We start from the raw sequence: 22,316 nt of genomic DNA, 5'->3' as shown, positions 1-22,316 counted from the left end.
TTTTTTTCCTGCACCACCAATTAACAGGGCCTCCTGCCAGCACCGCACAGGAAAACACAACCACAATCATTTATCAAGGCTTTCAAGCTGATCCGGTAAGACAAGGTTTAGCTTGCAGCGTCTTCTCACTAGCAAGACATGTCACAGGCACAAGAAAACCAGTGCTTGGGCTGCAGCAAGGGATCTGGGTACTATAACCACACAAATCACTACATTAGGCAGTGCTACAGAAATTAATGGCTAACACATTTAAATGCAAGTGATCTTACACAGCGCCGCTCCAAGAGGTGCTTTAATTTTCAGGATAATAAGCTGAGCAAAGAATACAAACCCTCTTTAGTCTGCTGTTTGATATATTATTCAGAACATTTAATAATTTAATCATTAAGAACCTCTTAAAGGATATAAAGAAAAGAATCATATAACCAAAATCCTGCCCAGGTGGTTATCACATGAACAAGACACTATGAAACCTGTAATTTTTTATTAAAAAAAAAAAATTAACAGCTTCAGAATAGATCAAATGTAGTAACTTCTCCAAAAAATACCAAAAGGTACAGTGTAAAGCATCTTCTCATTAAATACAAACTAGCATTTTTTGATGCATTGCATCAATGTTTTGCATCTATGTTGATGCAAAAGAATTTTTTTTTTTGTTGCATCCTGGCACATGGAAAATGTATACATTGAAGCAGGATGACTGACAACACTATCTACTCAAATTCTAGCAGTGACACATTTTTTCCCCCAGAAAAAATTCCACTAGTAATTAAAAACACAAACCACCTTACCATCATTATTTTCAGATTGCTTCTGCTAAGGTATATTTTTCAACATCAAAAATAATGGTTTAAGTACTGTAGTTTAAAACTGCTATACAAACAAAAGCCCTTCTACTGTCCAATGCTCTTCAAAGTTCCCAGGTAAAATGCTACCTAACTTGGAATTCAAGATAAAAATGGAAGGAAACAAACTCTGTAAGAAGTCAAATGTAAATTCTTCAAGAACAATAAAAGGAAGTAAATCCACTTCAAATACCATAAACTTTTCTGGATGCAGCAAGCCAATCATTCTTTTACCTGACTGTACTTAAATCTCATTGCTAAAGAACAGTGCAAGTTTCAGTTCCTGGTCTGAAAGCAATTCTAAACAGGTGCCTCAGTTTTAGCAATCACATAAATTCAGATTAAGGATGCCCCAGTTGTTACCAACCTGCAGATTCTGATGCACAAAGCTAAAATCAAAATAAGTGTTTATATGCTCCTCCTTAATGCTTTATGGTGGCAAACTAAGGCCTTTCCTCTAGCAATGGTCCCCAGTTTCAGCCTATACCAAGATGTTTAACCACTGCTGATTAGCACCACATTTTACCTCTCTTTGGTATACACAAACAAATGTCCTTAGATTGCTTGTCTCTGGCTGTTTTTGAGATCCAGAGGAAACCCTCTGGGCCAAAGTATGCAAGATGAGGATCCTGTGTCTGGGAGGGTATGAACTCTACCATACCAATGAATTCCTCGTGAACTGCTGTATTTATCCCTATGAAACTATTCAAAAATGTTAAGTTATTGCATTAAGTTTGTGAAAATATTTACAGAAAGAAATAGAAGACAAAGGTCTATGAAAAATTAGGAGTGACATACTCCGTTTACCGAGGAGGACGATGAACTTAAGATATTTTGCAATATAAACTACTCTCATACTGCCTGTACGGTTGTCCTCCAATATGATCTGGACCACTTTTAAGGATAAGAGTAGAATAGTCTCTCATCCCAATTACAGATTTAGGGGTCTCAGCTAAAACCTTTATTTGAGAAAGCAAGGATGCAAAACACTTAGTTTTCAAGAAAGAAAAAAAAAAATTTGAACTTCAAAAGCACGAAGAAGTACAACCAATGCTCCCATGAAAAATGCTGCTACCACAGTACCAAAGTACTCATGGACTGAGGCTGTGTGCCAGCTGCAGGGAAGTTTGTAGGAGGTCCCTAGAAAAACCCTAGAATGGGGTTGTAATGAAACACACAATCCTTACCATAACAGAGAAGAAAAGAACAGATACTGAACGCTCCTAAACAAAGAACTCCCAACTTTTAAAATTCGTATTTGTGGTTCTGTTGCCAGATGACCCAAAAATCAGTATTTGTCATCAGCTGAGCCACAGATTCTTTTCCAACCAAGTGATGGTGCCAGTCCAGCAGATCAGTTTCCCCACTATTCCCCCTCTCTGGGCAACATCTTTTACCATTCAAAGTAATAAAAACAGATAGCTGTGCCACCATCTTAGCAAGAAGTCTGGAGAATTTCAGTGATGTATGTTGTATTCCTCTGCCCACTTGTATCTGTTCCTCAGGTAGGTGGGAATGGTGCTCAAGTCCATCCGTCAGGTTACCCCACTGTTACAAAACGGCTTCCTTTGTTCTGGGACAGCGCTGTTCTTTGCTCCTTCAGGATCCCAAACCGTTCGTTCAATGTCATCCCCGTCTGAAAAAGAAAGTAGTTTCACTACAGATATAAAAGATGTTAGGTTAATTTCATTAAAATAATGGAGAAAAGAATATTTTTTTCCTTATTCTGTATCACCACTTCCTAATTGCTTCCCTTGGAGTTGTTGGTTTGTTTTTTTTTTTTTTTTTTTTTTTTTTAAGAAGCAGGTTTAACTTCATTTCCTAATTTCCCACACCATTTGTAAATCAGATTGGACTATACATCAAGAGCCAGCATTTCTCAGAATTCAGTAAGAACACATGGTACACAATGTCAAGATTGGCAATCTGCACAAAATATTGCAAGTTAACTGAGAACAGACTGAAAAAGGGAACTTTCATTATACTCATTTCCCCATAAAACTTCATCAAATGCAGCACTTTAACTGTGTTAATGCAAATTGCTTTCTGCTCCATCCCACCAAGACAGCAGAGTGGAGCCCAAAAGCTTAGTTAATTTTACAATATAGTAGTAGACAGTTTTTGACATATTGCTAACTCATAGAAGGAACAAATCCAGATTAATGCAGTGAGCCCATGTAGTTTTCTACAGCTGGCACAGCAGCTAACTCTGTCACCCTGTAAGAAGTCCCTCGATGAGAGCACTACAATTCCTGCACCACATCGCCAGCCTTCATCAAACTTGTGAAGAATTGCTCATCTTTCAAGCCTTTACATTATCACGTTTGATTTCTTTCTCCTAGATGCATAACAAAAGTTGCCTTATTAATTCAGTTGCCAGGGTTCCATGTGGGTTACACCACTGAAAGAAGCTCATCCCTGAATTACGCACAGTTGCTGATTCAAGCACAGCAGGAAGACCAGAAGGCTTTTAGAAATATTAAACATTTTAAATCCCATTTAAAGGATGTGAGCACACAAGACATGAACTAGAGGAACAGGAACAGTGAGTCTGGTTACTTGCTTGAAGTTACACAGCAAGTTAGAGAAAGAACTGGAAATGGAAACAAGTAGTCGTCACTAGTTCCCTCTTCCTGTCTCTAGTGAGTACGGAAGGAAAGTGGCTGGTCACTGACTTTCACGTGGATTGAAATTACCTCCACCTTAAGGAAAAGAAAATGGATTTACCTGTTTTCCAACACTATTAATATCAAACTGCAATGGAACTCCTTTGGGAATCTTTTTCTCTTCAGGTTGGTCCCTCTTCATCAGAAATGGTGGCACAGGAGTACGAGTTAATCGTAATTTCTGCGAACTGTGAAAGAACAATGTTACAAAGGACACAGGGAATACATGTTTTATGCAATAAATCCTTAATGCTGATAGAGGTATGGAGTTTTTTTATCAAGCCATTTGATCACACTGGATGAATAGCTAGAGGGCACAAACTCAACAAGGTAAAAGTCAGGCAGAACTACAGAAGGGTAACATTTGTTACTGTTATCAGACAGCAAGTGTCCTAACAGAAAGCAATCTTATCTCTCAATCCTACTGACAAATGCATAATTTGCAGTTAATTATTCTTATACATACAAAAAATAAAAATTGGTACAGTTTTCCTTACAGATAAAATGCTACCAATGAAAAAAGCTACCCAAAAGATTTTTAAAATAAAACACCTCATGAAACAACAGTACCATCATTTTCCCAAAGACCAATACAGCAATGCTCTCTTTAAGCACAACTCTATCAGTATCTTTAGAAATCAGGGAGGAGGCATCACTGTATCAACACTCACTCACTTTCATTCAGATAGGTGAGGAAAACAGCTGCAATGTTGTCTGATTTAGAAGAGAGACAAAGGGAAAAACTTTCAGTCCACCACTCTTCAGCTCTATAAATGATATCAAGCTCATAACTGAGATATGCCTTGTGAAATCCAGCTGTAATATGATTGAAACATAATTCAGAAACACTCAGGGGACAGATTAAAAGGTTTTCAGGAGAAGCTGTGACCTTGAGGGCACCTGAAATACTACCTGCGAGAAACATGGCTAAACGCCTCGGAACAGCAATTTCAGCTACATCAAAAATATTTCAGGACTTTTTTTGAAAACTCACGTTGGGGTTATGATTGCTCCTGGGTTATCAATGGACACAGTCAGAATCCCTCCGCTTGTGGTGGAAGTTCGCCATCTAGTTTGAAAACACGGAAATCATAAAAACTTCGCAGACGTTTCAGTCAGGGTACTTTTAAAAGTCTGTCAAAAAACCACTGGCTAGTAAAGAATGGACAGCCTTTCATAATACTGGTCAGTACGAAGAACACATGTAGTTAATCTACAAGAAGCCTAGCTATTGATTCTGATGTCTTTTACATTATCTAAACTTCTTCAGGTGAGCACTACATCACATGTTGGTAACGTGCACCAGAACTAAAGCACTCAGTTAAATGTTCCCTTTTTAAAAAGACTGTTTCCTTGCCACAGATGGCACCAAAATGGGCCTCACAGCAAATCAAAGAGGTGACAGCATGCAGGTCTGTGACATACCCTGCTTACCCAGCCTGTTGTGTTACCCGCAAGCTACCTTGTGACCTGCCTTGCTTATTTCCAAACTCTCTCACAGGCTTCTATCTGTATTAAACAAAATGGAAATTACATCAAGAGGAGAACATTGACATATGAATTTTGATTTCAGTCTATGCAGTATTCCTGAGTGGTAGATATCAGTTTGATCCTCTCAAGTTACTACCTTCCTCTCATTCCTGCAAGCATCTTATGCAAATGGAACTACTTCTGGTTAAATCAAAAAATAATTTAGGACGTAATTGAGAATAGGGGGAAGATCACTGTCACTCAGTTAACATGCCTGCAGAGGAAAAAAACAACTCAATTCAACAGGCATAGCCAGGAAGCCATAACTAAAATGAGAATCATTGGAGTAAATAAATTATAGTATTCCAAACTAAATACTTACTGGCGAGTTCTCTTTACTGTCTGGTTATCAAGATCGTCTGTTGACTGCACTTGGGCCTGCACCTGAAAACACATTAATGCAGACAGTGGATTTGAATACAGTTTCAATTTCCGCTGCAGCAGCCAGAAATAGAGAAGTTCAAAACCAGAAGTTTAAAGCTGTTTGTACACTCTGCACAAATAGCATTGTACTTTCAGACTGACTTCAAAGATTATTACCCTATTACATCTGTAAGCCATAGGAAAGAAATTACTTCAAGAAAAAAAACCCTGTCCATTTCAGTAACTTAACCAATGAAGAGATGGAAACATTTTTGAGGATTATGTCAGCAAACATGTCTTTACTGAGATAGACCAAAATATTACCAGGCCAGCAAGAAAACACTGGCTAGCTCCTAGTCTGATCATTGCTAACATACATAATATCCAACATGTCACTAAGTCCTGCTGCTGTTTTAGAGGACTTTGTCTTTCTTTTTCTTTCTGTCTGTAACTCTGCAATCCAGGTGAATGAAAGACAGCAGCTACCTACAGTCACACTGATGGCAGATGTAGAATGAAGGCATAAATGAAAGCAGAGAACACCACCACCATTCATTGCACACTCTTTATAATATTGATCTTACTCAAAATAACTAATAAAAATCCTTAATTAACTAAAACAACCCCCAAAAACTAGGGGAAAAAAAACCCTGAAACAACAAAACCAAACCATAATCATATTCTGAACCCTGTTTCTGCTTTGTTTTTCACCCAAAGGCAACTTCTGATTGCTGCAGAGTGCTTTCCAATGTTTATTTTTCAATGGAAAAATGGCTATGTTGCAACTCCCCTCTAACACTCTGACAGGCTTCCTGCTCCTCAGAATAGCCCAGCCACACTGAAACAGAAAGCAAGACTCAATGTGCTACAGTAACTGAAGAGGAAAGTACATTTCCCTGCAAGAACTTGTGCCCATTTCCCAGCCCACCTTAAGTTTCTACTCACATCAGACATTTGAAATTGATTCATTAATATCAGTGTTACAGGTTAGCTTACAATGCCTGGCACAGCTTTGCTGTTTTCTTACCTTCAGGCCCCTTCTAAACAGGAAAGTTGCTTGGCGAGTGTCTTTCTGCTGATTTAGTTTGTTTCCAATTCTGGCAAAAGCAGATGGCACATTATTCCTGTAAGATTTATTAAAATACAGTTATCAAAGGCTCCACAGATAACATCTGGGAAAGAAAAGTCAGAAAGGTGCTCAAGACATCCCTAAGGACATCTGCAGTGCTGCCTCTGAGGCTGATCACTTCAGTGGCAACAAGTTTCTCATCTACTAGGAACAAAACACTACTCATAAATGGACATGGACGACTAGCACTCCTACAGCACAGGGCAGCAGGGTTATTAATTCTGTTTTTTACTTTTCTCAGTATCCTTCAGAACTTTAGATGTTGCTGATTAGATGAAAAGGAGCAGTCCTGATATGTATAAAGAATTTTTGTTTACAGTTTCCATAGCAGAAACACATAGTGAAAATTTTTATTGTGCGGATCAGCCAAGATGCAGCTCATAACAAAAAAGTTAATTTCAGCACAAATAAAACATGCAATAACTTCCACGAAACTGCAGATGGCACCAGCTCCCACAAGGCACTTTGTGTAGAAAGTTCACCAAACCAGAGCTGTCACTTCAAAGCTACGGAAATCCACGTTGGTCACTTTGGCATACGCTGCCTTTGTTTTAAATGAAGGCAGAATACCAGGTGTTCACAGACAGAGGTGCTTCTTGCGTGCTCTACGAGGTAGTAAACATCTGTCTTTGCATCAAGACCATGTTTGTCTCATGCTTGGCTTCCAAATTAAAGGAACTCCACACATGATGGTCTCAACCATTTTACTATGGCCAGTAGTTACTGTCTAATTCTGGCTCAGTCCTGTCAGACAATATTCACTATGGAAAGCTGTCAAGAAGAGTTCAAAAAGCAAATCTGGTATCTTACCTTCTGTTTAGTGGGGCAGGCCTCCTGAGGAGTGGAGCTTGTTTTCTTTGCATTTCTGATTGCCTCTGCAGGTTTGTTTTCTTTTTCAAAACTGGGTAATTCCTCTGTGCATTCTTAAAAAAGAATAAGTATTTACAGCATATACCTATACTGTACACACACAAACACTGCTCCTTCAATTTCCATTTACAAACTTCATATACAATATGTTTGGCTTTGTCTAACTTTCAAAGTCTAGCATAACTTGAAAATAACTTCTATACTTCCATTAATTCTATATCCCTTGCTACCAGGAAAAACAAACCAAAACAAAACCAGCAGAGCTTAGCAGTTAGTTTTTCATTACTGCACCTCCCTAAAAGTGACAAAATGCATACTCTGTCTTTAAAATTACTCTTCTTCACAAATCAAAAAGCAATCCCTGTTCTGCAATACTGAATGAGATGGAGCAGACAGCAATGCACTGGAGGAGATTGGAAGAGGAAGGCTGCTGATGGAGTTAGAAGTTTTGCAAAAACTTCCATTTCTGTAACAGGCACATGCCTAACACCTGCATGTCAGCTGAATCATTGGCTTGTAATAAAGAAATGGAAAGGCAGGAACTCTTGGTAACTGAGCTTTTTCTGTAAAAACACAGAAACCACCTCCATACTTGCACAGAATATACTTCTATACTTCAATTTTCATGACTGACAACCCAATTAAGCGTTAGAAAATCTTTCAAACCTAGTCCTTAGCCACCCCCTTCAAAACAAATGAGAACGCTGATAACACATCCCCAATTTAATAGAAGGCTGTACCAGATGTCTCCAGTTTCTATTCTGGTAGCATTGCTCTGAAACCATCATGTTTCATTTTTTTTAACCTGTTCTTACATGAACCACTAGAACTGCACCACTTACCTTCTCACTCAGTGGCTGTCTGTTCAGAGGGCTAATTCCCTTGTGTGAACCCACTGCTTTCTTGGCTGCCAAACCAGTTATAACTCCGTAAGGACGCTTCTTCCCTGCTATCTTCTTTCTGCGTCCCAAACGATTTTTACCATAACCTGCAATGAGCACAAAGAGTTGCAACAATTTTCATTGATTTGAGATGGTATGCAGGCAACACATCTTATTTGGCTGCACACTTCAAGCCTTAGAGTAGAAGCTATCATTACACTTGAAGACAATCTGGTCATTCAGCTATTCTAGCAGGTCTGGCCCAAGTCCTAGTACTAGAATAATCAGCTTCTCCCACAGATCGGTTTCACTCTAGTTCACTGCACTAATTTCTGTTGAAAATTTGTCATTTGACATGCTTACTAGGACAACTTCAGAGTCATTCTGGCATAGAAAATGACTACCAAAATAGTCCAAAAATGGAACTTTGTCAAGTGATGAATAATACAAAACTAAAACAAACCAAACAATACCTGCTCCCTACTCATTCAGAAAACTTTAAATTACCAGCCTAATTCACAGAAATGAAAAAAGCAACTTCAAAGCTTACTTATTCAGATCAGTGGTTCCAAAGATATGACTTAAGGAAAAGGAACCTAGCAACTGGCCCACAAAACTGTATTGAACAGCCTATGAATCACATTTAAAAGTGTTTTCAATTAGAAGTCTGCATGGCACAAAGAATTGGAAGCAGCCTTTGAATATAAAAGGCTTGTAAGTCTGAGGTCTGTAGTATAAACATCTCAAATCTCCAGTTACAAGGGTTTGGGTAACCCCATCTGGAGCCATTTAGCTTTGTGCTAGGAATATAGACCATGTTTCTGTTTCACCCCTAAGAATCATTCCCTCTAGAATCTCAGGCTGAAAGGTAAATTTAAGACTAAAGACTGAGCTCTACAGCAGCAGACACCTCTAATTTTGACATATCCAACTTCATAGCATTGATGATAAACCTCTGCTTCTTCATGAGGCAGGAGCCATCATATGAGGAAAGCCATCGATCAGAACCCAGCTTAGATAAATCTGCCATGGAGAAACACCTACATATCCATGTTTTGTGGATGGTTAGCAAATGCTCTTCTTTTCAAATAGAAAAGCTGAGAAAAGCAGTCACTTGGGCTGAAAGAGACCTCACAAGCTCTCTGGACCAACCTCTGCTCAAATAAAGGACACCCTCAAAGCTAGCTCAGGCTGCACAGGGTTTTGTGCAGTTACATTCTGTGTATCACCAAGGAAAACTTTTATTTAAATGAACAAAGTTCTTCCCTCTGTTTCTCCCTGCAAAAGCTACAAAAATCCCAGCTCAAGCTCCTCGCTTCTTTACAGAGAGTTTGGCAGCCACTTCTAAACCCACAAGGGACTGAATGCTTTTGATCATCTGTGGTTTCCATAGCTGTCCACATACAACAGAGGATTTGCTACTTACCAGAGTAACTTCAATGGCAGTAAAGCAACAATAAATATTATTGGCCACAAGCTACTAGTAACTAAAACTCTCAGAGCTATTTAATGATACCTTATGACCAAAAAATCAACATAAAGAAGTTTGCTTTCAACAGCAGAAAATGTGTGGAGTTGTATAGGAGGGAGCATGTAAAGCTATTCAGAATGTTTCAACATGTCATGAAATTGGCAGTTTGGCAAAAAACTGTTTGCTCTTCCTAGAACTGGAACCACGAGTAGGGAAAGTTCCAAGAGAGAAATGGAATTGCCAAGACAATTGTATGCAGAGTGTTATTACCTGCAGCTTAAGTTCTTCCTAAAATTTTAAATTCTAATACTTCTTTCTCATGTGCCCTTTATGTCAACCGCTGTCATAAACGGAAGCCTACGTGCTCGATAACCTAAAACTTAAACTGACAAATTCACCTACACAAATATTCTCACACTTGAGCTGACTGGTGTATTTCCCTGCACTCTCACCATTTTACTAAAGATGGACCAACAACACTGCCATCTTTACAAAAAGAGAAACTCTTCTGAGCCCTGAGCAACATGACAGTCCACTGATCCCCAAAGACATTTGTGTCTAAGATACTACAAAACATTTACCAAGACAAAACAGGGATCACTATGAACACAACACGTGTGTATTTATTTTAAATGAACGCCCTGTACAAACTTCAACACCTCTTCAACTTATATCGAGGTGGTAAGCTTTCTGATTAGAGAGTCTTTTTATGTATTTTGATCATCCAGTGCTAAAAATGTATTTTTCAAAACTAAACGCAAGCAAAACCAGTCTATACTTCCAGAAGTGCGGGTTATATACTGGACTAAACCTGGAAACCATTTCAGAATATAACTCCTATTTATCAAGAAAAACCTAAGAGTTACTCTGGGATTCTACAGTAAAGTTCCTGTTGTGCACTTCTCTCTTCACTCCCTGCCTGCATGATTTTTCCCCCTTCTGAGTTCCACTGGGAAAACATTGCCCGATGTGGTACTTCTTTTGCACCCCAAGTTCTTAACAAGAAAAGCCAACTCAAACACAGCCCTATCTATACATCCCAGAGCCAGCAGTACAATCTGTAAAGGCTATTTTGGGGAGGCCTATTAGGAGAATTCAGCCTAGAAAATATAAATATGCTGTCTCTTTGGCTCAGAGCACTGACCTCTGGCTTGGCCCCCACATCTCCTAATGCACAGGCTTTGCTATGAGGACTCTTTCCATCTACGTCTGAGAAGGGACAAAATATCCACACAATTTCCAAAACTAAAGAAAATCAGAAAGAAAACCAATCCTTACTTGAGTCAGAGTCCCTCCAGCACCTAAGCTCCCCGTTGGCCAAACATGTCAATTACTTCCTCACACTGCATCAGAAACAAAGCCAAACGTACATGGAGCATATAGAACTAAATTATGATCTAACTGCATATGAAACTGCATTTCAGCTAAAGAGAAAAAAAAAAAAAGGCACAACCCACATGATGTTTGCAATACAGACCTTTCTGCTGCTGGATCCCCCACTTGGCACCTGGTGTCCTGAACTGTCGAGTTCGATTCTGCTGAAGACCCCTTTTCATCTTGGGGGAATACTGTTTTCTCTCTTCTTTCTTGTTCAGTTTAATTATATCATCTGTAAGAAGAAAACAGAATTTGACATACTGCAGATACATTCTAGTTCTGAAGAAAAAACCTGGCAGCTTGGAGTGTTGGGAAACAGACCAGTTAATCTTGCAAAGCTACCAGAGACAAGCTAAGATTCCAGAAATATTACTATAAAACACCCAGTCCCTGTTAGTCTTACTGTACTTTATAATATAATGCCCTAGGAGAAGAGAAGCAGTAGCATAAATCCAGAAAATCCAAGAGGCTTGAAAGATGTCATTTAGCTCAGCAATAAATTTTAAATTGAATGATTCCATTAGTTTGTGTATACCGTTAAAGAAAAGGTAATTCCATCTCACTCCTAGACTTTGTGGATTCTAGACAAAACATAATTTCAAGCCTTAAATTACTTCCATCCTAAATTACTTAAGAAAAATCACAGAGAGAACTCAGCCTATAGGTTCACCAAGGTTGAGATAACAGGAAAAAAAAAAGGAATACTCTTCTCCCCAGCTACCTGCAATCCAAAGCAATCACTTTATTTATGACCCTGGGAAACAAGGTTGAACAAATTATTAAGAATATTTGTAAGGTAATAAACGGATGAAAGGTGAACAGCAGGTCTGTCAGGTGCAAAGCATCCCACACCAGTTTGATTTCCTTCACTGATGGGGCAGCTGGCTCAGGAGGTAAGAGTAAAGCAACAGATGTGGCATGCTTTCATTTGACTGTTAACTTGTTTACAAAAACACCATAAGGGAAAATGTCAGATTATGTTTATGGCATCTACATCTTGAAAGCACAACTGATAAAACCTTATATTTCAACATGGAGCTACCACAAATGTGGACATCCTTGTTTGACTCAGGGAGAGATGAAGTTACTGTATTTGACAGAATTCAAGTGGACTTGGATAGGGTAGAACACAGAAAACAAAAAAACATAATAAACTTAAAAAAAAAAAAAAGAACATTGTTATCCAGTGTTTTATATGCTGCTGAAGTAAAGCTAAATCAGCTTATTTTGCTGCAAAAATGATTGAATACTCAGAAAAAATATTACTAGTATAATAAATACTGATACAGATCACTCAGGGTTTGATTTCTATAGAATCTTCTTTAGTAAATGGATCATTCCTGGAGAAAGGGTTCCCAAATGATCCTTGTCACATGACACAAGAAACCAAGGCCACTTCAAAACGGTATACAGCCCTAAAATAGCAGAAATGATCACTACTGACAGCAGTAGTAAACCAGAAGCATTATCTGAATGCAAGTTAACAGCAAGTTAAAAAAAAAAAAGTATAAATCCTCTTATTTCAAGGTGATCTACAAATGCTGAGTCTATACTCAACATTCTAGTTCATATAGTGATTAAGCTTTTTGAAGCAAGTCTCCTGAAGTATCTACCTATCATGCACTAGTAGGGTCATGGAGAAGTCTTAGAATGTACAAACACTTTTTTTTTCTTTTTTTTTTTTAAACTAAATGGAAGATGCACTTAAGGAACATACCACATATGTCCTCAACTGTTAAGTGGGCTCTGTGCACAGGACCAGAAAGAGAACTGATCAGAGATACCCTTTTCAGATATATATATATATAGAACGGATGTCAAGTTGTCAAGCTACACTTGAGACACAGCTCTGCAGATCTGTAATGAGGCTGTGCAACTTCCTAACACACACAACCAATAGGAGGATAGGAAAGAGATAAGATTGTCACAGGAAACTACTTGGTGGAGACGGCATCACACTTGATCTGACTGTTAAAGTATTGCAGAGAAGTTACAAAGGCGACTTGCTATTACCAGTTTCCAAACCTAGGAAGAGAAAAAGGCAAGGCCGGCTGTGCAGCAACCAAACCACCCCTACTCCTGCAATTACAAGCCATTGGACGTTCCCCAAGGTGCGCCCAGCAAAGGACCCAGGCATTGCGGGTCTGATTGGTGCTAAACGTAGGCAGCGCTCCGGTCTTCGGCCTGCTCCGGACACCCCGCTGAACAAAGGGGACCCTCCTCGCTAAACCCGGGTCCTCCCTAGTCAAGGACAGCACATCCCTAGCCCACGCCCCTCGGAATCTAGCTGCTCCCAGGGACTCAGCCAGGCCTCGCCTCCCGTCGGTATCACAGAATCAATAAGGTTGGAAAAGACCTCAAGGATCATCAAAGTCCAACCTGTCACCCAAGACCTCATGACTACTAAACCATGTCACCAAGTGCCACGTCCAGCCCCCTCTTGAACACCTCCAGGGATGGTGACCCCACCACCTCCCTGGGCAGCACATACCAACGTCTAACAACTCTCTCCGGCCCCGGCGTGCTCCTGTCCCCCTACCCTGGATCGACCTGGAGCACACTGTCCCCCTACGCCTCCCGTTGGTTCCGCTCGGTTCGTTCCGCCCCTCCCCCGCTACCACTTGGTTCAGCCCGCGCCCCTCCACCCTTTCCCCCACAGCTCGAGGCGCTCCCCTCACCGAGGGACATGTCGATCTTCTCCAGGCTGTCGCTGCTGCCGTTGCGGGCCCCCGACGCGACCGAGGAGCCCGAAGGTGGGGCCGCAGCCCCGAAGGCGCTCATGGCTCCCCGCAGGACCACTACTGCCTCCCCTCAGCGATCCGGCCCGCGGCCTGCACGCATGCGTAATATGCGGCCGCGCACGCGTCGCAGCGCTTCACCGCCCCTGCGCTCGCACTAGGCGCATGCGCAGTAGGCACTCACCGGACGCCTGCGCTGAAGCGCTGCCGCCCCTCTCCTATCCTCCCGCTCGGGAGCCGCCGCGCCGCCCCCTGCTGGACGGGAGGAGCAGGTACAGCGGGGTGGGTAGGGGGCGTCCCGACGCTATCCCCTCTGCCCTGTTCCCCCTTGTCGCCTTTGGAACCGTCGCTGTCGCTGTCTGCACGGCCGCAGCGGCAGTCAGGGTGCCGCAGGGCCCACCCTTGAGTCACAGAATTCTAGAATGTTTTGGAGTGGAAGGGACCTTTAAAGGTTACGTAGGCCAGCCCTTCTGCAGTGAGAGGGGACATCTTCAACCAGGCCTCTGGTTGCTCAAAGCCCAAGCCCGAGTTTCCAAGGATGGAGCACCTACCACCTCTCTCGTCAACCTGTGCCAATGTTTCATCACCCCTGTGGTAAAAAGTTTCTTCCTTCTATCTAGTGTAAATCTTGCTATTTACTCTTGTCCTGTGGCAACAGACCCTGGTAAAACGCCTGTCCCCATCCTTTTTAGAGACCTCTTTACTGAAAGGCCATACTGAAAGGTCTCTCTGGAGCTTTTTCTACCCTGAACCCCAATTCTCTCGGCCTTTCCTCATACAAGAGGTGAAGGCCTCTCTGCCACCTTGGTCTGGGCAATGGGGATGAGCTGTGGAGTGCAGAGGGTGTTGCAAAGCTGGGTTGCTGGTGATGGTAGGTGGGGTGCAGCCAGCGGTTGGGGGGATTGTTGTGCCATGGTGTGAGGTCATGAGCTGGCTGGGGAGCTGGTGAAGAGCTGAGATGTTGCAGGGTAGCAGAAGGCTGTTCAACTTGTGAGGTGCGTTCGTCTGTGACTCCAGGGCAATTAAGAGAAATAGCCTGTTCTGGAAACAGCCAAACCAACACAAGCTGGTTTCTAGCAGAATTATGTTTCCAAATGTCACATGGCAGGGTTCAAACCAGGTTAGGCTTAAAATTAATACTTCAAGACATAACAGCACGACTACTGACATTCTGTTTTCTTTGGGTACTTTCCAGAATTATCTTCTCCAGCTTTTGGTCAGAATCACATGATTCAGAAATTCAGAAAGGAAAATAATTTGGTTTTTCAACAGGGAATCTGGTGAAGCCTTTTTTTGCCTCTGTGTATTTGCACTCCTTGGAGCTGTGTGTATTGTTGTTGGGTCAGCAGTAGACACATACTTAGTGGTTAGCTGTCTGATGCTAAGCGAGCCACAAAAGGGCTAGGATCTCCCTGCTTTTTCCACAGCAGCACCTCCTTTCTTTGCACTCTATTAAAGAGTGGTAATTATTCTTTGAAATCTCTATATCTTGCTCATAGTTGGTTCAAATTGGTCAGTGACTTTGTAAAGGAAGAAGCAGATTGGCAGACAATGTGATCACAGGCTGGGCTCCCTTCAGAACCCAGGCAGCAAACACTGAGAGGAAAATCCAGATTGATTTCTCCTGCTCACTGGGCATTACAGTCCACAACTCCTTGAGTGTTCTTCAGGAGCTGTGCTGAGGCTGCCATTTGAAAGCTGACTTACCTCACCCTTGGCCTTCAGCAGGTTTTACAATATGACCAAAGGACAGCTTGTTTGAGGGTTTGACTGACAGGGAGCTCCGAACCAAGACTCCAGGGACTATGTTACAAATGCCCTTGGGCAGGAATACATAGATACTTCCATACACACGACCTTACACACAACCTTCTCCTTGCAGTAGGAATGCTGCCACATTTCACTAACTGCTCACATACCCCATGTGCTTGTTTGCTAAAACAGATATTCAGGCACCTGTGATACCCTAAGCACCCAGCTAGCTCCTCACGTCTGCAGTCCCTGGCACGGTTCTGTCCTGTGCACCTTCACCTCAGTACTGTTCAGGCCTTTTCCCCATCACCACAGAGCTGCAGATCTTTCTAGAACAAAGCAGCAAGAATGGGAGGAGAGACTTGAGGCTTTCTGGCCTCTGCTCTGTCCGGTACTACAGACTGCTGACAAGGCTTTGTTCTCTCCATTTACACTTTTCACGCATCTCTTCCCTGTTAAAATAAGGTAAATAACATGTTTCTGGGTGTTCCTCTTGCTCCTCTCTACTGTTTAGAAGGGAATGGCTCAGTTATTGCCATAGGTCACCTTCAGCCAGGGAGAGACTTTCCCTTCAAGCAGGAGGAGCTCATGACTGCAGTGCTGGAGGCTGGATTCCACTCTGCTTTCTTCTCTGTGTTCTCCATGTGCAGTGTAAGTTCAGACATGGAGTACCGGAGACACAGATTTGATAATGTATGATTGTTCCTCCAAATGACAAGTAGGACTTGAGATTCTGAAAGTCAGGCTACATTTCTGAAGTGAAGATGCTATCACCAGATTACTAATACTGATCATGGAGGTGTCAAAAAATGTATTTTTTAAAAAGCATTACACCAAATTCCAGTGATGTCATAGGGTACAGCTCCATCTGGTGACTGTGCCACACTGATAAACAAATGTTCTGTTTCTCCAAAACAAATATGCTAACTGCAAAGGTGGCAGATGCTGCCTGACCTCATGACAGGTGGAAATCAGACAAAACCCAGACTGTACCACATCCATGGGTTGTGTTTATTAACCAAACACGACACCAGCTGTCTGCTGCTCAGCACAACCAGGCAAAGAGTATTTTTCTTCTGTGTTCAGAATGGCTGAAACGCTGCAGGGATCATGAAAGCAACCATGTAAACATCAGCTCTTGGTTTCCTATCTGGCTATTAGGATTGTTTCAGCATCTATCCAAGTGACAAAATTTCCAGGTGGCAGTGACAGTTACAAAGCACTAGTACTTTAACTGTAAAAAGTACTGCATCACTGTTTGGGTTATTGCTTTAAGAATAGCAGCACAGAACCCTGTTCCCCCAAATGCTGCTTTAATGCTGCACTCATACATGGAAAGTGTCAGGTCAAGGAGTGTGTCTTCATGTGTGCAGCTCCCGTGAGCAGCATATGTTTATCATTAACGGTCACAGGAAGTTTCCACTGCGCAAAAAACTACCTTTGATTTCTGAAGCAACAAACATCTCTGGAGAGATATCGGGGGCTTGTCTCCTGTAATAATTTGTCATTGACTGTTCTTAGTCTGATGACAGCAGCATCACTTTTTCCAATTTTTCATTTAACTGCTTTTAAGTGGAACATACATACAGTTCTGTAATATTTTTTTATATCTTCCTTACTGTGGGCAACAGAACAGAAACCCCTTTCCATTTCTCTGTCTCTGCTGGTATGTTCAGTGCATGAGCTGTTTCTCAGGGACATGCTGTTTGCTTGTTTTCTTTCCATCACAATTTGCTATTCACCTCCAATGCACATTTGGCAAGGGCTTATCTCAGCAATTACTGTGGTTCTGCACTGTGGTGCAGCTAAACCTCAGTGCAAACACTTTACTCAGAGGGCTGAGAGTAATCCAATTGGCAATTCAGCTGTTGCATACTAAGAACAGTGTATTGCTGAGGGGTCCTACAACAGCCAGAGACACACTCCTGTGTGTATGTACCTACAGGGGTGTTTCATGGGTTGAGGCTGGGCTAGCCACTAAATGCATGACAGAGGCTTTCAATTAACCTCTCTCCCTTCCCAGAAGGGTAAGGGAAAAGAAAAAAGGGAGAGAGACACTTGTGGGTTGGGAAAAAAAAGGCTGAAACAGCTGTAATGAAACATTAACAAAAATGTAAGAAAATTATGTAAAAGTTCATACAAAACCAATAGTGAAGTCCCCTGATGATGATGCCACCACCAATGCCATGGGCAGGCACTGGGGAAGTCACCGACTGTGTGGAAAACAAACTGGATTCAGGAACTAGGGTTTGGGTTTGAAAGCAGAGGAACAGAGTCCTCCTTGGACACTGCCCACTGAAGAGGGCTTGACCCTTGTAATCCTGCATCTTTATATTAAGTATGATGTACATGGAATTGAATGGAATAGAATGGAGTATCTTATTGGTCATGTTTAGGTCGGCTGTCCTGTCTGCTCGTCCCCACAGGTGTGATTTTTTGTACTTACGACCTTTCACTTCCAGCACTCCAACATGCTACACAAGATTTAGCAGTGACCTTGGGTTTATAGGAGCTTTTCTACAAATCAATCCTTGGTACTAACTACAAACATCAAGCGTTTATCACTTTTAGAAGCAGACACCGTCTGCAAATATATGCTGCTACAGTTACTTACAAGAGACCGAGCTGAGAAGCACAATCACTGAACAGAGAATTTGCTCCGTTGCAGCTCGAACAGGGTGACGGCAGGCTAGAGAATGTAACAGCGGGGCCCTCCTGCCTCACCCTGCCCCGCTGTCTGGCAGGAAACCTTACCTAGTCACGCAGCCAGGCATTCGGTCCCCAAGAGCGACAACTGCGCTGTGGCAAAGGCGGAAAGCGCCGAGAAGAGCACAAAGCCCCAGCACGACCGCCCGAGGCACACGCGCTCACCGTGACGCTTAGTGTTCGCGCGGTGCGTGCCGGGATCTGTTCTCCCGCGGCGGCCCGGCGTGTGCAGGCAGCCGCGCTGCACGCCGGGAGTTGTAGTTGGCGGCGGCGGGGCGGGCGCTGGGCCCCACGTGACAGTGGGGCGGTGGCAGCGGGCGGCGGCGGCGGCGGGGCCGCGCGCGCCCCGGGATGGAAGTCGGGCCCCGCGACGGGCGCGCGGAAAGCAGGTGGGGCCGCGATCGGGGGCCTGGCACGGCGCGGAGGGGGTGTGGGCGTACCGGGGCACAGGGCCCGCCTGGGCACGGCGGTGCGCAGTGGGCACGGCACGCAGCGCTGCGGGGGAGGATGTGTGCGCTGGCACCGGCGGCGAGACACGCGTGGGGCAGGGCGCTGTGTCTGCGCAGGGGGATGCACGCGCAGGGTAACGAGGTGGCTGGGGAGGGTGAGTTATCTGGGACACGGCAGGGTGCATGGAATGCGAGTGCAAGGACACGGGTAGCAGCAGTGCTAGGGTGCACTGGGGATGCCGGGATGCCCATGTGCTGCGTGGGTGGGTATGGGAGCGGGTGTGCCCACTCATCCAAGCACAGCTACAGGGTACCTGGGGTTGATCTGAGGAAGCAAACCCCACGTGCCAGTGGGGATCAACGCTTGCACAGCACACCACCAGCTGCCATCAGTTTGGTCTCTCGAGGGGTGGAAGGTCGTAGTGAGCATGGCAATGAGAGGGGCAAGTGGCCATCGCCCACCTGGGGCCAGTGCATCACTCAGCTCTCCCTACCCCTTGGGCAAGTCTTGGCCACTGGAGTGGGGGTGACAGGCACGGATGTGTGTCTGCAGTACCTCGTGCTCTGTCTTCTCTGTGGTGGACAGCAACTCTCTGCTGTGGCCAAGACAGCAGCTCCAAGCCCACACTTTGCATACCTTGTGCTTAAGGCTGAAGACATCCTGCCTGGATACTGCTGCCATGCTGGTGGCTTTGCTGCTTTTGGATGATGCCTCCTTACCATCCTTCTGGTGGTTAGCAGCATTGTCCCATCAAGGTGCTGAAGACAGAAATCTTCAGCTTCTCTTGGTTTCTGCAGGCAAGGCCCTGTGCCTGCAAATGGCTGGTGGTGAGAATGGCTGTGCTGTGGTGGCCTCGCCTGCGTGGTCTTCATTTGTGCTTTAGGCCTGTTTTTCCTTGTTAGCACTTATGAAAGCAGCAGAGGTTGTTCCCTGGAGGTGTTTTGATGATGAGTCCTGTTTACTTCAGGTTTTTGCATGTCCTCAGCCTCTGCTTTGTGCTTCAGTTTTACCCTGGCACACACAAGTGCAGGGTGGATGTTGAATGGCACCTAGAGTGTTGGCTGTGGAGGAGGGAGCAGCTGGAACTTGATATGGGAGAGAAGCATTCCTTATCTGAGAGGCTCAGCTAGCTGCTCTTATTCCTGCTGGACAATATCAGCTGAGCAAATGCTACCAGTGCTTTTAAAGCTATATCACAGGTTTGAGGTGTCTTTTGGTCTACATGCTGGGACCTATTCTCCCCTCTTTAGCTAATGCTTCAGACCCAGCAGGTTCAGAAAGGCTGAAGGAATTGGCTGCATTCACATCTTTTTCTATCCAGAATCATCTTTTTGCATTTTCTTGCCTTTGCAAGTGCAAGTCCTGCAGTACCAGACTCTACCATCCTATGACTAATAAGGCTGACATGGTCCCCCAGGAATGAGAAAGGCATCATCCCCCCAGGTGCTGGCACAGGAAGGGACCTGCTTCTTTTCCTGGCTGTCACTGATGTACTGGGGAGGATCCTGGCAGGGGGTGCTGCACAGCCTTGTTGTCCTTTGTGCAAATGGTTTAGCATTTTAATTCCCACTGAGGTGCCATTTTACTATAGCTTGTGCCCAAAACTGATAGTGGTAGGTAGAGGTCACTGGATCCATCTTCCCATGGTCACAGGAAACCTAGAAGCAAAGGTTATTTTGCTGAAGTCCATCCTTCTGCTGGCACAGGAGGGGAAAGTGAGGATCTAGTGCTGGGGTTTTTGCTGTCTCTCTTCCTAGGCAGCAGGTCTGAAATGCATCAAGGGGCAGTGGCTGTAACGCCAGTGTCGATTGAGCCCTGTCAGGAAGGTCAGTGCCCTTGTTCTGCTGGGCAGAGAGTGGGGCTTCTGGCTCCTCAGCACAGCAGGAGGGTGGTGTGGAGGGCACAGAAGTCCCAATGTGGGCAGAGGGGCTGTTGGCCAGTCAGAAGAGGTTAACAAAAAGGTCTTAGCTCTGACATCAGCAAGGTGTCCAGGGACAGCAGGGCAAGAGGAGAATCCCTAAGGGGAACCTGTGCTGAGAGAGATGGAGGAAGGTTAGCAGCTAGTCCCAGGGAGGTGAGCTGCTTTGAGGGTCTGCTCTGTCACTGCCTCTGGCTGCCTGTGTGTTTGTTGCAGGCAGGTCTTATGAAGACTGAAGCCCAGTGGACGCTGTCCCGGGTCTACAGGTCTTGTGAGAGGCTTTGCAAGGATGAGCAGGTAAAATTATCTGTCTTGCTGGGAAAAGGCTGAAAACCATTTTATTCCTTGTTTTCGTCCCTCATCCTTTGCCAGTGCAGAGCAAGAGCGCTCCAGCAAGCAGCAGCTGTGGGCTGCATTTACTGGGGGAGCCTTTTGTGATTGTGCCCATTGGTTAATACTGGTACAAGCCACTCCGTGTTTCAGTTTCCCAGCCAGCCTGCTCAGTTCTCCCTGCCCAGGCACGGCAGGGCTGACCTTGAAGGCTGGCAGAGCTCTTCTGACTTCCTCTGCCTCATCAGCCACTCCTCATGACTGCAGATGCATTATATGAAGCCTGTCTTTCTTTTAATCCCTTTTCCCAGCAGTGCTGAGCCTGCTGGAGGAGCCGGCAGAGGAGCCCAGAGAAGGGGCTGCTGGTTGTCTGGGAGACCCGGGAACAGTGAGGCGGGAGCAGGCTGTGTGCAGCAGCAGGTTATGCAGTGCCTTCAGAATCCGCAGGAGGAACTGACAGGCAACATGGGAATGTCCTTGGAGGTGTGATGAAGTCCTTCCATGACCTCAGGATCCTCAGCTTGGCCTCTTTAATGTGCTAAGAAGGATCGAGACTCCTGCAGGTAGAAGACAGGATTCAAGACGCCATTACTAGATGGATGCCTCCTGCAAAGCAGAGGGAGGCACACACCAGATGTTTGCAAGAAAGATGAGCTGCCTCTTTTTTTTTTTCTTTTGTCTTTCTCCATACTACCTAAGTGTGTGATTCTATTTTGGAAAGTAACTAGGCTTTGGGTTTATTTTAAATGAAGAAGTTCACCTGAGTCAGCAACATGGCTCCCTGCCTCTGCTGTGAGTCACCTTTGCTGACTTGGACCAAGAGAAGTTCCTGCCCTTGCTGGTATGGAGGGGCTGAGAAAGCCTTGGGAGAGCAAGTGATGTTTTCCTTTCGTTGTCAGCATGAGCAGCGTTAAGCCATTTCCTGCTCCAAGGATTCTGTCTTTTATCACTCCAGTGCAAGAGGTTCAGTTATCTTTGGGACAGTTGCTGACAGCACATTGATGTTGATGCACCTGAAGATAGATTTTGGGGTGCTAAAGCAAGGAGAACCCTGCACTGAGTTTATGTAGCTGGTGGTTAAAATTAGGGACTGCATCAGGGGTTGTCTTTAAGGAAGAAAAGGGATGTGGATGAGTTCTCTCATTTAGTCCACCAATGATGGCCTCTGCAAACACCCTCGGCCCTCCTGGCTGGGGGAACCAGATCTACTAGAGCACATGTGCTTCTTGCAAGGGAAGCTCTGCTCATGTACTGTGACCTCTCTGAGGCATGTTGCTCACTTTGCCCTTC

General features: G+C 44.1%; 1 protein-coding gene across 1 annotated transcript; it reads right to left on the bottom strand.

Moving 5' to 3' along the window:
- Positions 1-513: 513 nt before the first annotated feature.
- Positions 514-13,913, bottom strand: FYTTD1 (forty-two-three domain containing 1). The gene is made up of 9 exons (XM_054385933.1): positions 13,811-13,913; positions 11,233-11,364; positions 8,246-8,391; positions 7,344-7,456; positions 6,432-6,528; positions 5,364-5,425; positions 4,506-4,580; positions 3,573-3,699; positions 514-2,481 (listed from the first exon to the last, which is right to left on the bottom strand). Exons 1-9 carry the CDS (start codon positions 13,911-13,913, stop codon positions 2,386-2,388), a joined length of 951 nt encoding a protein of 316 aa, XP_054241908.1. The 3' UTR covers positions 514-2,385.
- Between the last annotated feature and the right edge of the window lie 8,403 nt (positions 13,914-22,316).

Source organism: Indicator indicator, chromosome 13 (assembly GCF_027791375.1).
Source record: "Indicator indicator isolate 239-I01 chromosome 13, UM_Iind_1.1, whole genome shotgun sequence".
In the NCBI taxonomy this organism is placed as follows: domain Eukaryota; kingdom Metazoa; phylum Chordata; class Aves; order Piciformes; family Indicatoridae; genus Indicator; species Indicator indicator.
Note: the sequence above shows the minus strand (reverse complement) of the source record. Positions and strands in the feature narration are given on the sequence as shown.